The sequence below is a fragment of the Nematolebias whitei genome, chromosome 9, assembly GCF_014905685.2.
Source record: "Nematolebias whitei isolate Nwh7 chromosome 9, NemWhi1, whole genome shotgun sequence".
Taxonomy (NCBI): Eukaryota; Metazoa; Chordata; class Actinopteri; order Cyprinodontiformes; family Rivulidae; genus Nematolebias; species Nematolebias whitei.
Genome location: NC_056506.1, coordinates 35,460,921 through 35,475,108, shown reverse-complemented (window position 1 = coordinate 35,475,108; position 14,188 = coordinate 35,460,921). Strand labels below are relative to the sequence as shown.

General features: G+C 38.7%; 1 protein-coding gene across 1 annotated transcript in view; it reads left to right on the top strand.

Moving 5' to 3' along the window:
- LOC119414627 (endophilin-A2) overlaps positions 1 to 12,715 on the top strand; it is a 15,134-nt gene extending 2,419 nt beyond the window's left edge. Inside the window, exons 2-9 of the mRNA XM_037681729.1 lie at positions 5,818 to 5,886; positions 5,995 to 6,211; positions 7,998 to 8,131; positions 8,388 to 8,546; positions 10,019 to 10,125; positions 11,218 to 11,345; positions 11,462 to 11,518; positions 12,256 to 12,715. Coding sequence (XP_037537657.1) covers positions 5,818 to 5,886; positions 5,995 to 6,211; positions 7,998 to 8,131; positions 8,388 to 8,546; positions 10,019 to 10,125; positions 11,218 to 11,345; positions 11,462 to 11,518; positions 12,256 to 12,443 — 1,059 coding nt within the window. The 3' untranslated portion in view covers positions 12,444 to 12,715. The remainder of the gene's footprint in view (positions 1 to 5,817; positions 5,887 to 5,994; positions 6,212 to 7,997; positions 8,132 to 8,387; positions 8,547 to 10,018; positions 10,126 to 11,217; positions 11,346 to 11,461; positions 11,519 to 12,255) is intronic.
- Positions 12,716 to 14,188: the final 1,473 nt, after the last annotated feature.

Below are 14,188 nucleotides of genomic sequence, written 5' to 3'. Positions count from 1 at the left end.
TTGTACAGACTAAACTTAAATTTTAAATACAGTAGTCCCTCGCTACTTTGCGGTTTGTTTTTCGCGGATTCGCTATATCGCGGTTTTTCAAAGTGAGATTGGACATGACACACAGTGGCTAATTGATGGATGAGCCATGAATTGTTCATTTAAAATAATTTATTTTAAATGATTTTGCACCATGTGTGCAGCCCACAAGTGCAGAGTAAAACTCCCTCCTGCAGCTGATCAGCTGATCTCCTTCTCTGCTGCACACATTTCTCTTGCTGCATCGGTTTTGTGACGAGTTAACCCTTCGCTGTCCAGATGCACCGATCGACCTTCGTCTTCCAACTTAAAATTCAAAGTATGTCATATCGTAAAATCATCATAATCACAAAATATAAAAGTGTTAAGTTATTTTTAATTATTTTAGAACTTCTATGTTCAGTTGTTGAAATGTATTTGACCAAGAAGTACATTTCTGGTCCAGTGCTGCTGCTGTGTAAAGGGTTAGCCCTTTACTGTCCTGCTGCGCTTCTCTTCTCTACAACTTAAATTTAAATACCGTAATATTATAAGTAAACAATCTATGGATTGTTTATTTAAAATATTACAGTATTTAAATTGTTTATTTACACAAACGGAGGGCGATTGGAAGCAGGTGATGAATGTGATTGCTGCAAAGAAGTAGGCTGGTAGAGAGCTGAAATCATGACATTCTGTGCTTTTTTACATTTAAAGCTTAGAAACATTGTTTAGAATATTGCAAAAGTGTGGACAGGATTTATAAAGCCTTTATTTATATTTATATATATATAATTAATTAAATACCAAAATTAACTACTCTTTACTACTACTTTGTAGTAGTAAGTACTTTGTTTTACTATCCCTACTTAGTGGTGTTTCAGGTATTGCGGGGGGGCATGGCCCCTAAACCCTGCGATAAATGAGGGACTACTGTGTTTGTCTTTTAACGTTAATATTTATTTAAAAGAACTAAAGCAGCATACGTAGCCTGTCTCTCTCTGTGAGAGAAACTGAAAAAGGCTGCGCTCGCTCCTGCGGTGCTCTCACTCTCCCACTCGTTCACTCAAACCCAAAGTTTGGTCACGCTCAGGTTGCACGTCTTTTTGCTGATGACAACACTCACGACACATTAACGTTTAATACAAAGTTACCGGTAGATTTTAGATACAAAAGTCCCAGGGAGGTCGGGGAACAGTGTGGGAGGAGAGGATGGGAGCAATAGTGTATCAATTCTGGTATTTCCCCTGGCTGCTGTGAATTGGTCATGTGTGAACACATAGGTTACGTAGATGTTTAATAATTTATTACGTCATCACCTTCGGTTAGGGTAGTGGGGTGTCCTCCTTGGAAAATAATACAGGAAACATTGATTGGTGCTCTCACCTGCCTCCAAGTTGGGAACACTGGTCAGCGTTCACACCCACCGTGTATCGGACAACACAACCTTCCCTGGTCTGACTGGGTCAAATTGTGGCTCTGGTTCTCTTTATTTGTTGAAAGCAGTGTCAGTTTAATTCCTGTATCGTCCTTAGATTGGATGGCTTTAAAAAGACTGCTGCGAAACACATGCCCCCCCATCCCACCCTACCCCCTTTCATTTTTACACATGACGGAAATCTGTCCTTCAAATTGACAGAAACCTGTCTGGGCGACTGGGAACTTTAATCCATGTCTATTTCACTTGATTGTCCACCGAACAACTTTGTGGCAAGATCTGGTTGTTGGAGATGAAAAAGCGTTGTCTCTGATAACCAGAAACCGCTTGTGTCAACCCCTGTGGTTTGTTAAATACGACTCTAAAATGTGTTCTTTTGAAATGTCTAAAAACAAAACTCTCAACTTTCTTGATTAGGTTTTTATCATTGTGTACCTCTGAGCTATATTGTTGTAAATGCATATATCTTGATCCTTAATCTTATTTTGATCCCCAAATGATCTGTGGTTAAAAGTACCAATAAACTGGTTTATTTTCTTGAACAGAATTAAGTTGTTATAAAATGTGACATTCCAAGGAAGTTCTTTTAACAAATTAAATTACAGAAAGTTGGATTTCACAAATCCATAATGTCCAAACTGGGAAAGTGAACTTAAGTTATTTGGAATAACGTACTGTATTGTAAACTTTAAATTCAGTATAATAAATGTGGTCAACTTTTCACCCATTTTAGATATCTGAACTCAAGTCAAATCATTGTAGTGTCTTTTTCATTAGATATTATAGTGTGGTTTGGAAGGAAAATTTGGACACCTGGTGTAATGACAGATAAAGACAAATTAGTCCCCCCACTGTGAAGGATTTGTTGCTGTTTGTAATACTGAGTCTATACATACTGGTAGTTTAGACATACTGACCTTGATTATTTACAAATCATGACGAAAACGAAACAGGTTTTCACATAGATGTCATGCGTCCTCCTTTCAGTTATGTGCAGATTACTTCTCCTTGGGTATCCTGACGCATGCTTTTTTTTTGAATGTCCAGAGGACCAGATTGAACTTTTTTGGATTCTCCTTTGGTACTTAGATTCTTCTATTATTTGTTTGGAACCAGAAATGAGTGGTTGTTCAGAAAAGTTCTTAACACACTTTTCCATATAACAGTAATGGTTGTGGTAGCTCAGTTCTCTGTGCCACAGTTCTGTTATCCTGAGGCTGCTGGTTCAAGCCCAGGCTGCATCAGGAATGGCTGCCAGTGTAAAACAGTTGCCAAATCTTTTATGTGAATTCACGTCTGTGGCGACACCTGCAGAAGAACGCAGACAAAAAGAAAAACAACATTAAATGTTTCTCTCCAGCAGCTTTTCACATCCTGCTCCTCGTGGGCCACTGCTCTGCGTGATGTTTCCCTGGTTAAAACCCAACTGGTTTAAATTAATGGGTCATTAACAAGGTTCTGCAGAACTTGATGACATGTTGAGGCACTATTGAGTCACTTTAATTGTTGGAGCAGGGAAATGTCTAAAACATGTAGGACAGTTGGCCCTGAAGATCATGGTTGGTGAACAGTTCCATGCAGCATAACATGGACACATCCAGTGCTTTATATAAGCACTGGATGTGTCCGAAGATGGAAATCCATAGATTGTTTACTTATAATATTACGGTATTTAAATTTAAGTTGTAGAGAAGAGAAGTGCAGCAGGACAGTAAAGGGCTAACCCTTTACACAGCAGCAGCACTGGACCAGAAATGTACTTCTTGGTCAAAAACATTTCAACAACTGAACATAGAAGTTCTAAAATAATTAAAAATAACTTAACACTGATTGATTTGTCTGATCTTATGGATTTATGTTTCAGTGTGATGATGATGACTGGCTTTGCCAGCTAAACGATCGAGGGTGGAAAAGTAGCATTTTTGTTTAGTAAAATAATCCATGGAAGTAGTTGTAGTGAAGGAAACCAATGTTTTGTCCAGATGGAAAAGGGAAAGCAGATCTTAAGTTCAGAGGAGTGTTTAATGCATAACTGAGTCCCACATCCAGAATTCAAGATGATGTTCCCCTGACGAAAAAGCTGGCATGTCAAATTACTGTAGATGGAAGTTCCAGGGACGGTATAAATCAAAAACCAAAAAGGGGTAAATCACTTAAGTTTGAAAACAGTGTTTAGTCTCATTGGTCTGGCGCTAGCCATAATCCTGCATTGTAGATCCATTCCACAGATTTCTTATTAAAAAATCAATCTGTTATTGATTTTATGAGGAATTAGGACCATATGTTTTGACCCTCATATTAAAAACACACTAAAACATTTAATATTGACCTTAACAAGTCAGTTTGGAAAAATTTAATTATCCTAGATGCATTTGCATCTACTGGTAGTATACATGCAAATTATACAATATGATACAAATCTGTATAAAAAAAATACTTCACCAAACAAAACACTTTTTTGTACCTCTTGTAAAGAATGAACCAGTTTTGTCTTCAAGTCTTTTTCAACCACATTAACAACATAAAGATGTGTGTATTGTAACGATTTTTATTAGATTTTATTGATACTCATATTTATGAATCCTACTTTTATCATGCTTTTCTGTAATTTAGAGCTTAACAGAAGGCATATAAGTATTGAGTGCAAATACTTTTTTTAATATGAATGACAATAGTACTGTTGTGTATTATAAATATTTAAGCATAATCTAATTGTTCAGGTTTTCTGTGGCTATCTCTGAACTAGTCATTGATCAAGTTAATTGTACACTCACAATGAGATTGTGATGCAGCTTTTTTTGTGATAATTGTCATTTCACGAATGAGAAGGTTGTAAATTTAATATTCTTGTTGGACTCTTAGCTGTGTGTGGTATATGTTTACCTTGGCCAAATTTTGTCACCATTTGATTTCATCCCTGGCATCTTCTGTGGACAAATCATGGATCATTGACCTTTTGCTTAATAGAACCAAAAATGCAACGTGTCGTTTTTTGTTTTGTTTCTGCAATAATTTACAACAAGTGAATTTTATAAGGGCCATTTGTTTTTTTATTTTATAAAGCTAAGACTTAAAAATATTATTTATGGTCTTGTTTTATACTTCATGTTTTAGCCTTCTCCAGGAGAAACTGAACACCATGTCTGTGGACGCCCACCTGGTGCGCTGGATATCGGACTATCTGACCAACAGGCCCCAGTTTGTCCGAGTTTGGGGTTGTAGGTCCTCAAAATTGATCAGCAGTACTGGAGCACCTCAGGGTACAGTGCTCTCGCCCCTCCTCTTCACTCTCTACACCACTGACTTTCAGTACAACTCTGATACATGCCACATGCAGAAGTTCTCTGATGACACTGCTATTGTGGCATGTATTAGGGGGGGGGAGTACAGGGGCCTGGTGAAGGACTTTGTTGGGTGGTCCCATCAGAACCAACTTTTGCTGAATACCACTAAAACCAAAGAGGTGGTGGTGGATTTCTGCAGGGCTCCACCCTCTTTGCAGCCAATTGTTATTGAAGGATTGGAAATTGGGGTGGTCTTAACCTATAAATATCTGGGTCTACAGCTGGACAACAAGCTGAACTGGACTGCTAATATGGATGCTGTGTACAAGAAGGGGCTGAGCAGAATGTATTTTCTCAGAAGGCTGGCCTCTTTCAGGGTCTGTTCTAAGTTATTGCATATGTTCTACCAATCCATTGTGTCCAGTATAATTTTTGGGGGTTGTGTGTTGGGGAGGCAGCACTAGGAAGATGGACATCCGAAGGCTGAATAGGCTCATTAAGAAGGCGAGATCTGTGGTGGGTCTGGGCCTTGACTCTGTGGAGAAGGTGGTGGAGCAGAGGACGCACTCCAAGATCAGGGCGATCATGTCCAATCAGGGTCACCCCTTGTACTCTGTCCTCTCTAACCAGCAAAGTTCATTGAGCTCTAGACTCCGTTCACTGAGGTGTTCTACTGAGAGACTAAAGAACTCGTTTGTCCCTCGTGCCATCAGGCTGTATAATTCAGCCAATCCTGGCAGGAACCAGAGAAGCTAGCTGGTTTTTGTCCCCTAACATAGTTGCTGCTTTATCTCCTCTTGGGTTGCTTGTTTAATTATCATCTATCTTTTTTAATACTAGGTTTTTATTATTTATTATTATTAATTTTTTTTAATTCTGGTGTGTTTTTATCTTGTTGTTTGTGTGTATGAGAGCTACAGATCACCATGTAATTTCCTTCGGGATCAATAAAGTATCTACTGTATCTATCATTGCTAAATGTCTTGTATTGAGGGTTTTTTAGGGTTTTTTTTCTGAATGTGTGTACAATTTTTGGAACTGATGTTAAAATAAATCTGTGGCGTTGCAACATTTATGTTCTGTTTACAGCTGATGAGTGAGAAGGTTGGAGGTGCAGAGGGAACCAAACTGGACAATGACTTTAAGATACTTGAAAGGGTATTTTAAATCTTTTAATTAACAAAAAAATTGTCTTTTGCCATATGTTTTTTTTTCTTCACATACTCTAATAGCTGTCAATCTTTGCTTCTTACAATGTGTCACCAGAAAGCAGACATCACCAGCAAAGCATTACTGGAGGTCATGAACAAAACATCAGAGTACCTCCAGCCCAACCCTGCAACAAGAGCTAGACTTAACATGCTCAACACAGTGTCCAAAATGCGTGGACAGGTGAGCAATCCTGGCTATCCACAACCTGAGGGCCTGCTTGGAGAGTCCATGACTAAATATGGACGAGAAATGGGCGACGAGACTGGCTTTGGTAAGAATGACAGTCAGTTAAAGAATGAGATTAAAGATATGTAGAAAATGGTGTGTGAAGAATGACTGAAAGTAATGCCTTTGCAAAGAAAATAAATGATCTGAAATGGGGCTTTATGGTACATTTGTACCGTAATTACCTGGGTGGAGTTTACATGTTCTCTCCGTGCATGGTGGGTTTTCTCCGGGTGCTCCGATTTCCTCCCGCTGACAAAAACATGCATGTTAGGCTGATTGGTAACTCTAAAATTGACCTTAGGTTTGAGTGAGAGAGTGAATGGTTGTTTCTCATCTGTCTATGTGGCCCTGCGGTGACACCAGTGACCCCTGCAACCTGAAAAGGAAGAAGCAGGTAAAGATGATGGATGGATGGATAGATGGATGTTTTTCACATATTGATGTTGATTTTGATGTGTTCTTTACAGCTGAGCCAGTGTGTGGCATTCCTTCTCATTTTCACTCGTCTTTTTCAGTGTATCAGTCACTGTAATCTGAGCCTTTCATCTTTTTCTGTTTTTTATTGAAAACATTTTACCAATGGCATCAAAACAGCTACAAATAAAAACCTCCACAAAAATTGAAGCAACTTGTAAACTTTCACCTTAACATTGTGAAGGAAGATGCAAAAAAGAAAACATCAATTCAGGCAGACACTAGCTTTGTCTACAAGAGTTTGAGTCTGAGTTTGTTTTATTTGTTTAGTTTACCTTTATTTAACCTGTCAAATCCTGTTGAGGTCACTGGTCTCTTTTGCATGGGAGGCCTGGAGGCAGCCTAACATGCATGTTTAGGACTGTTTGAGGAAACTGGAGTACCCAGAGAAATCCCACACAAACACGAGAAGAACATGCAAACTCCACACAGAAAGAGCCCGGGTCCAAACAGGATTGAGCCCAGGACCTTCCTGCTGTGAGGCAACAGTGCTAACCACTAAGCCGTCGTGCTGCCACAAGTTATGGAAAACCTCAGTCCTCACTGACATTAGTGAAACTCCTTTGTGTGTGTTTAATTATTATTTTCATCATGGAGAAAGGTTGCTCGCACTGAGTACAGATATTAAACATCTTGCGCGGAGAGTGGAGCACTGTTTTTTCACCTCCACCTCAAAGTTTGATAGACTTACTTTACTATAGTAATGTAGACTTTACTCTCACTTCTAATATGTTGAGATTCATACTTTAGAAATTTTGATGCTTTTAATTACATCTTTTTATTTACTGCCTTGATCTTGTTGTTAAGCACTTTAGTAACAGCTACTGTTTTAAATGTGCTTTATAAGTAAATTTGACTTGACTAGTACCTCAGCTTCAAAGGTGATAAATCAGCATGTGCGCTCTGTATTAAGTTTGTTTTGTTTTAAGTTAAGTGCCCACTTGAGATGTTTCCTCTTAGTATGTACTGTAGCTGCAGAGGCTACAGCTACGTACTGGCAGTGGAAGCTGCACCTACACACAGCTTGAATGAGATAGCCGCCCTGGTTCTAGTGCCTGACATGCTGATTTCAACAGCTGCCACATACGATTTAAAGTTGTAGGAACATCTTTAGAGAGAGACGAAGCTTATTTTGGTCTACGAGACAATTTTTAACTTGAAAACAATCTTGTGATGTCTTTGGAGATCTTGTTACACCCCCACTTAGCATCCAGTGTTGTCCAACAGCAAGAAGGTTGCAGAAAACTTTTCTTTGAAAGATTTCCAATAAAATCTCACTGCTTGTGTAAAAGATCTACTGGTTAATATTAACATATGCCACAATGACCCACTCTTCCATGTTTGTGTGCTTTTAGGTGGAGCTCTTGTAGATGTTGGAGAAGCAATGAAGAGGATGGCTGAGGTCAAGGATGCTCTGGATATCGATGTGAAGCAGAATTTTATTGACCCTCTCCAAGCAATTGCTGACAAGGACATCAAAGACATTCAGGTAGAATTAAAGACGCGGCCTGTATATACAGGCTTAGCACTGAGCTGTGGTCTCCACAGTCAGTATGTCAGCTGCAGCAGTGTAGAAAACCACAAACACTTGAAAATCGTTTTATAACTGTGTATGTCTGAGTCACACTTTTGACAAATAACATTTACTGTAAAATTCAAGAATGAGTCAGAACACTATTTTGTACGTTTTTTTTGTAAACGTCTGTGAACTCTCATTGACCTTCTCATGTGTTTTTAATTCCCAGCACCAACTAAAGAAGTTGGAAGGTCGTCGTCTTGACTACGACTATAAAAAGAAACGTCAGGGGAAAATCCCAGACGAGGAGATCAGGCAAGCTCTGGAGAAGTTCCATGAGTCTAAAGAGCTGGCTGAGATGTCCATGCACAACCTGCTGGAAACTGATGTGAGTCCATAAAAAGTCATAACTGTTTTATTTTTACATATTGTACTCATGCAGTAACCTTTCAATTTATATTACAAATGAGTAGACTGCTTCTTGCATTGGAATCAGAGACAAAACTTTGATTAGGACCTCTCTAAGTAGAATACATTTAAAAATGAATATCAGGAGGTCCTAAGATTTTAGAGTTGTTGCAAAAGTGGTTTCAAAAGCTTTGTCAGATGTTTGTGTTATTACCGTAACATTGGTTTTCAGTATGGACAGAGAATACATATTTTCAGTACCACTGAATATTGTTTTTTCATTTAATAAAAACACAAACTGCAGCATATGGATTAACTTGCCTAATTAAATACAGTACGTGATGCTGTGCATAGTTTTTGTGTCCTTAATTTTAGGCCGTTTACACAAAAGCAACCTCTGGAAACGTTAGTGTTTTTCAGTGTTTATTTGGGAGGAAACAATAAAAGAGCCAGTTTACATGGACCCACTGTAGTTTCCATGCCAGACAGGGTTGCCAAATAAGAAATTGTGAAGTATTGTACAGTTGCTTTAAAATGATTATATTTTGACACAAATTATCATGGATTATTTTACTAAACTATGTGCTGAGTGCACATTTTTTGGAGGGAGAAGGTTGTAAGATGAGGTGTGTGTTGTGTTAAGTGAACCTGTGAAAAGGAGGGAGTAAAAAAAAAAAATGTTAATCTGGCAACCCTGATGCTGGCTCAGCTGCATGCATTGCACATGCAGCATCAGCATAATCATTGTTACATCCAAACTGGGGAATACATGAATGTTTCTTTGGATCTAGGATGTTGTTGGCTTGCTCCTACATGCTGAAAATGGTGAGTAGCACCAAAAAAAACACACTGCGCTCTGCCATTTACTGTAACTGTTGATGGTGCAGAAAAACTTTTGACTGCATCAGTCTAGTGTGGGTGGGTCCCCAAAAACTTCCACTCTGAGGTGTGGATTCAGAAATATTTTGGTTTCAGGGAGAATGAGGACAGTTTTGTGCACAAATGGCTGGACCGAGGCAGAAATTCTCCAGTTTCTCTCATAAATTGTGTGAACAGAGCCTAAGAAACCTTTTAGTGACAACTACAGAATGAATGTTAATGTTTGTGTTTGATTAATTTTGGGAGAAAAAAAAATTCTTGGTAGTTTTTGCCCAAATTCCTTGTAACTGCATATTGCTGGAAACTCTTTCTGTGAGCAAACACAACGTTGAGTAATTTGTCAGCTGACCTGCCCAGTTTTTCCCCCCACGGTGGCCTGTTGGAAGCCAAGCTTGTCAGACTCGTTTGCTCTGGTATTTATTGTGCTCATGTCGGTTCCAAAGTTGTTCAAACTAAGCATTTTGACATTTCTGACATGTTGACAAAATGAAATGATTCAAAAGTAGAAACCAAAATGAAGATTTCTCTGTAGTTCTCAGTGTTTTGTTTCTGGTTTTTTTTCTTTGTGTGCAGCAAGTGGAGCAGATGAGTCAGCTGGCTTCCTTTGTGGATTCTCTGCTGCAGTACCACAGGCAGGCCACACAGATCCTGGAGGAAGTTGATCAGAAACTGAGAGAAAGGTCAGCACCTGGATTAACTTTAGAAAATAGGTTTTTTGATTTCATGAATTTATTTGAGGCTGCAGTCTTTTCCTGCACCTGTCTGAGTAAAACTAATGCATACCAAGCATGAGTTAATGTTTAGCAGAAATGACTTACTTACTTAATTTACTTTAATAAAATACAGTCCATTTTACTTTTTCTTGTCTGTTTTTATGAGTGCAGGCTACAGTTTGTCATTATCAAAAATAAATAAATCTTCATTTTAAAATGATGATCTACATAAAGTTAAATTAGCTTACTGAAAAATAAATGCACATTTAGTTTAAAGCCATTTCAGACTGTTAGCAGTCTAAATTCTGTATATAATGGAGCCAGTAGCACTTGGCTTGTAGTCTTTAATGCGCCACAAAGAACTCCTTTTGAAAGGCTTAATGGCAGTGTTTGTTCAGAGATCATATTTTTCCTGGCACTGGTGGCATTTATTTTCAAGTTGCACCACAGGAAAGTGGGCAGAGAAAGAAGACGATGACATGCAGGAATAAGTTTTGGATTCAAACCTGTGTCAGATCTAATGAGGATCTTCAGCCTCTGTACATGTAGCACCTGCTCAGCCAGTTTAGCTACCCACTCATCTGTCGTCCTAATATGACCTAATTATTAAAGAAAATCAACAAATCTTGTTGTGACCCACTGATGTAAGCTTTATTGTCGATTCCCAAACTAGAAATGTCAGGCTGTTACATCTCACTTTACGTCTGATGATTTTTATGGGCACGACCCATAGCTCATGTTTCTCTTTGTGCAATAAGTTGTGAACCAGTAGAGGAAAAACTCAGTTTTCAGATGATAAAGTTGGCAACATTTATTGTTGATTTTCTTTACTGAGTCATGACTTCAGAAATGGATGGACTTCCAAAGCAAAGGCCATCTGTTTCTCTTTTCAAATGACAGCAGACATTTCTACAACCGGTTTCTACAAATCCTGATTTAACAACATAAATGATGGATAAACAGGAGAAAATGTACATTTGATTTAGCAAAAGCCCATTAAACCCAACTGTATTTGTATTCTATTGATATCAAACGTAATATTTTCTTCTGAATTTGCAGTGTGAATCAGGCACAGTCCCGTCCAAAGCGCGAGTTTAAGCCTAAATCAAGACAACAATCCTTTGACTACGGAGAAAGTTCAAACGGAGGAAATTCGCCTTCTACAAGCCCTCAAGTTCACTCTCCCGGTAAAATGACTTATAATTTACTCGATCTCTTTTGCGTGCGACGGCTTAGTCCCAGAAAGACACGGTGCACATCCGTTCCATTCCTCTGACATATTTTTCCCTCTAACATTAACCAGCACCAACACAATACCCAGTTCCATCCTTCCAAAGGTCCTCTGTCAGGAGCAGACCATGTGAGTGGACAGATGAAGATTTCTGCAACCTAACAAAAAAGTGTCACCGCTTTTCTTTAGCCTGTTGCACGTGTGCGACAGTAAAGTTGATCCATATGTTTGGGTCTAATTTACTAACACTGAACTGTGTGTTTATTGTGTCCATTTTAACAGGTCAGAACATAATGAGGGAACAAGTTGATTATTTTTGTCTGGCCAAAGCTTCAGATGCATAGAATCAATAAACCAATTTTTTTGTTTGTTTTATTGAACAATGACTGAAACATTTAATTTAAGCTATTTTAAATTTGTGCAGTCTCATGACCTTGGCTGAATTTTATGCATCTGACTCTTAGGGACCACTGAAACTTCTGAACCTAAAAAGAAAATTATTTATTCGTTAATTCTTGGATTAAACTGGTATAAATGAAATGGGGGAAAATATTGGGGGTCAAAACTTGTAAAGGAAGCACTATGTTGTTTTTATTTTAAGAAACTGGTCTAATTGGCATGTTGGATTTTGAGTTTCAGAAGAATTTATGACTAACCTGTCATTGTTTGTCATTTCCTGTTTTACTCACTGTTGGTGCTCTGTTCCAGTTTCTCTAAACTTCATACTAGTAACATCATGTGTCTATGACATTTTTACAAAGAACTATAAACTAATGTCAAAGAGGAAGAGCTAGAAATGTTCACTTTTATGGATTAACTCATTCTTTTTCTTTCTTCCTCGTTCCCCATGTTGTCTTTGTCTGCAGCTGAGCCACAGTGTAAAGCTCTGTATGACTTTGAGCCAGAAAACGAAGGAGAGCTGGGCTTCAACGAGGGTGACCTCATCACTTTGGTCAAACAAATCGACGAGAACTGGTCAGAAGGAAAGCTTCATGGAAGAACTGGATACTTTCCCAACAACTACGTGGAAGTGATTGTGCCCCTGCCGCAGTAAATCAAGTCATGCAGGAAAGGAACATCAGGATGGTTGAAAGTTACACTATCTCAGTTAAAGCGCAAACATAGCAAGGAAGTCGAAACCTTTTTTTATTCTGGGGTTATAAACACACTTCTGTCAAGATTGAATGGATCATAAGAACTACTGGTGGTTCCATGATAAGAAAAGTTGTGATGTTTGGGTGCTTTTGTTATAATTCTTTATAAACTCTTTTTGCACCTATGCACTTTTTTACACTACATCTTTTCCACCAAAGTGAAGGCAAAAGAGGCGCATGCATCAGCATCTAAGAAGTCAAATAACTCTGTTTTTATGCTTTTTTTTTATGGTCACCATATAATACATTTAGTTTTAAATGCTTTTAATACTGGAACTACACCAAGGCGTGTTTTTTTTTTTTTTTGTTTGTTTTAGCTGTTGTGCCTCCAGGCTATAGTCTCTGCCATTTGTAGAATTTAAAACTATCCTCCATTGCCATCTGGTGGTATGCTTCTGTTTCTGTGGTACTGCCATATATTTTTGGATAAATCTGTGATGGGTGGCTTATTGTAGGTTTAAGTTATATCTAGCCTGGCCTTAACTTCTCTTATATTACAGTTTTTGCCATCATCAGGTATTTTAGCATAAGTGAAAAAGCCTTGAAACTGAATTCTTAAGTGCCGAGATGTTTCATATTTACACTAATTATCCTTATTCGTCAGTCGTTACGTGAACCTCTACAATTGGTTTAACACTTGATTTATGTTTCTAAACACTAATGCCAAAGAGATGTCTTAGTTTCTGAACATTAGGTTTTTGTAATAAACGGGTCTCGTTCACTCTGGTGTCCATCTTGAAGTAAAATACTTGACACTGAAGGGAGGAATGATCTCAGTTTACTCCAAATATCGAGCTTTACATCAACACCAGCAGTCTCTTCAGTTTCTCTTTTTATATTTGTCCTTTTTCTCAGGCTCCACTGATGCTGCTGGCAGTGTCACATTATGTTTTCAGGGCTTTAATCCGTTTGTGTTCTTGATGTTTTCTTCATCGCTGGGTAAGCATAGCTTTGCTATGGAGCATGGAAATCACAGTGATGTGTGCTTAGCATTCTTGTACCTGCCTCTGTCTTCAGGCATCAACTGAGCAGAACGCTATCTCCCAGTGATTGTGTACAGAGTTTAAAAATAGCAAGGAAGGATTTTCCACAATCGCTGGTTTCAGTTCCAGTTACGCTTCTTACAGGCTAACTATGAGCTGTCAGGGTTTGTGCTGTACACTAACATGCCAATGTGTCCTCTTGTCATGATCTCCTTGTTACACCGCTGCCCCGCTCATCTCTGCTGTCTCTATTGAAACTGCAAGTGGAACAGACAAGTCTTTTCAACAGAGTAGGGCACAGAACAGTGGATTATGCCCTCCCCCACCAGTCTATATTTACCACCTGCCCCCTGTACCCCTACACCCCCTTCCTCATTATCTGTCCCATCTCAAACCCATGCAGCCTCTGAAGCTCAGTCTATCCGTTGGAATAAAATCTGCATTGCCTATCCAGATATGGACCTCATGGTGATGTGTTTCAGGCCCTTGCTGTGCTGAGTAATAACTGGTTCAGGTGTGGGTTCACATGCCTCATTACACTAAGTCAAAACCCCTCGGTTAAAGAGAGGCAGAAGGTCTGCAGCTCAGCCATCGTGCAGCTTGGATAATAATGATGACGAATGATGTAGCGGAACAAAGGGCTAAGATCAATGTTTGAGTTG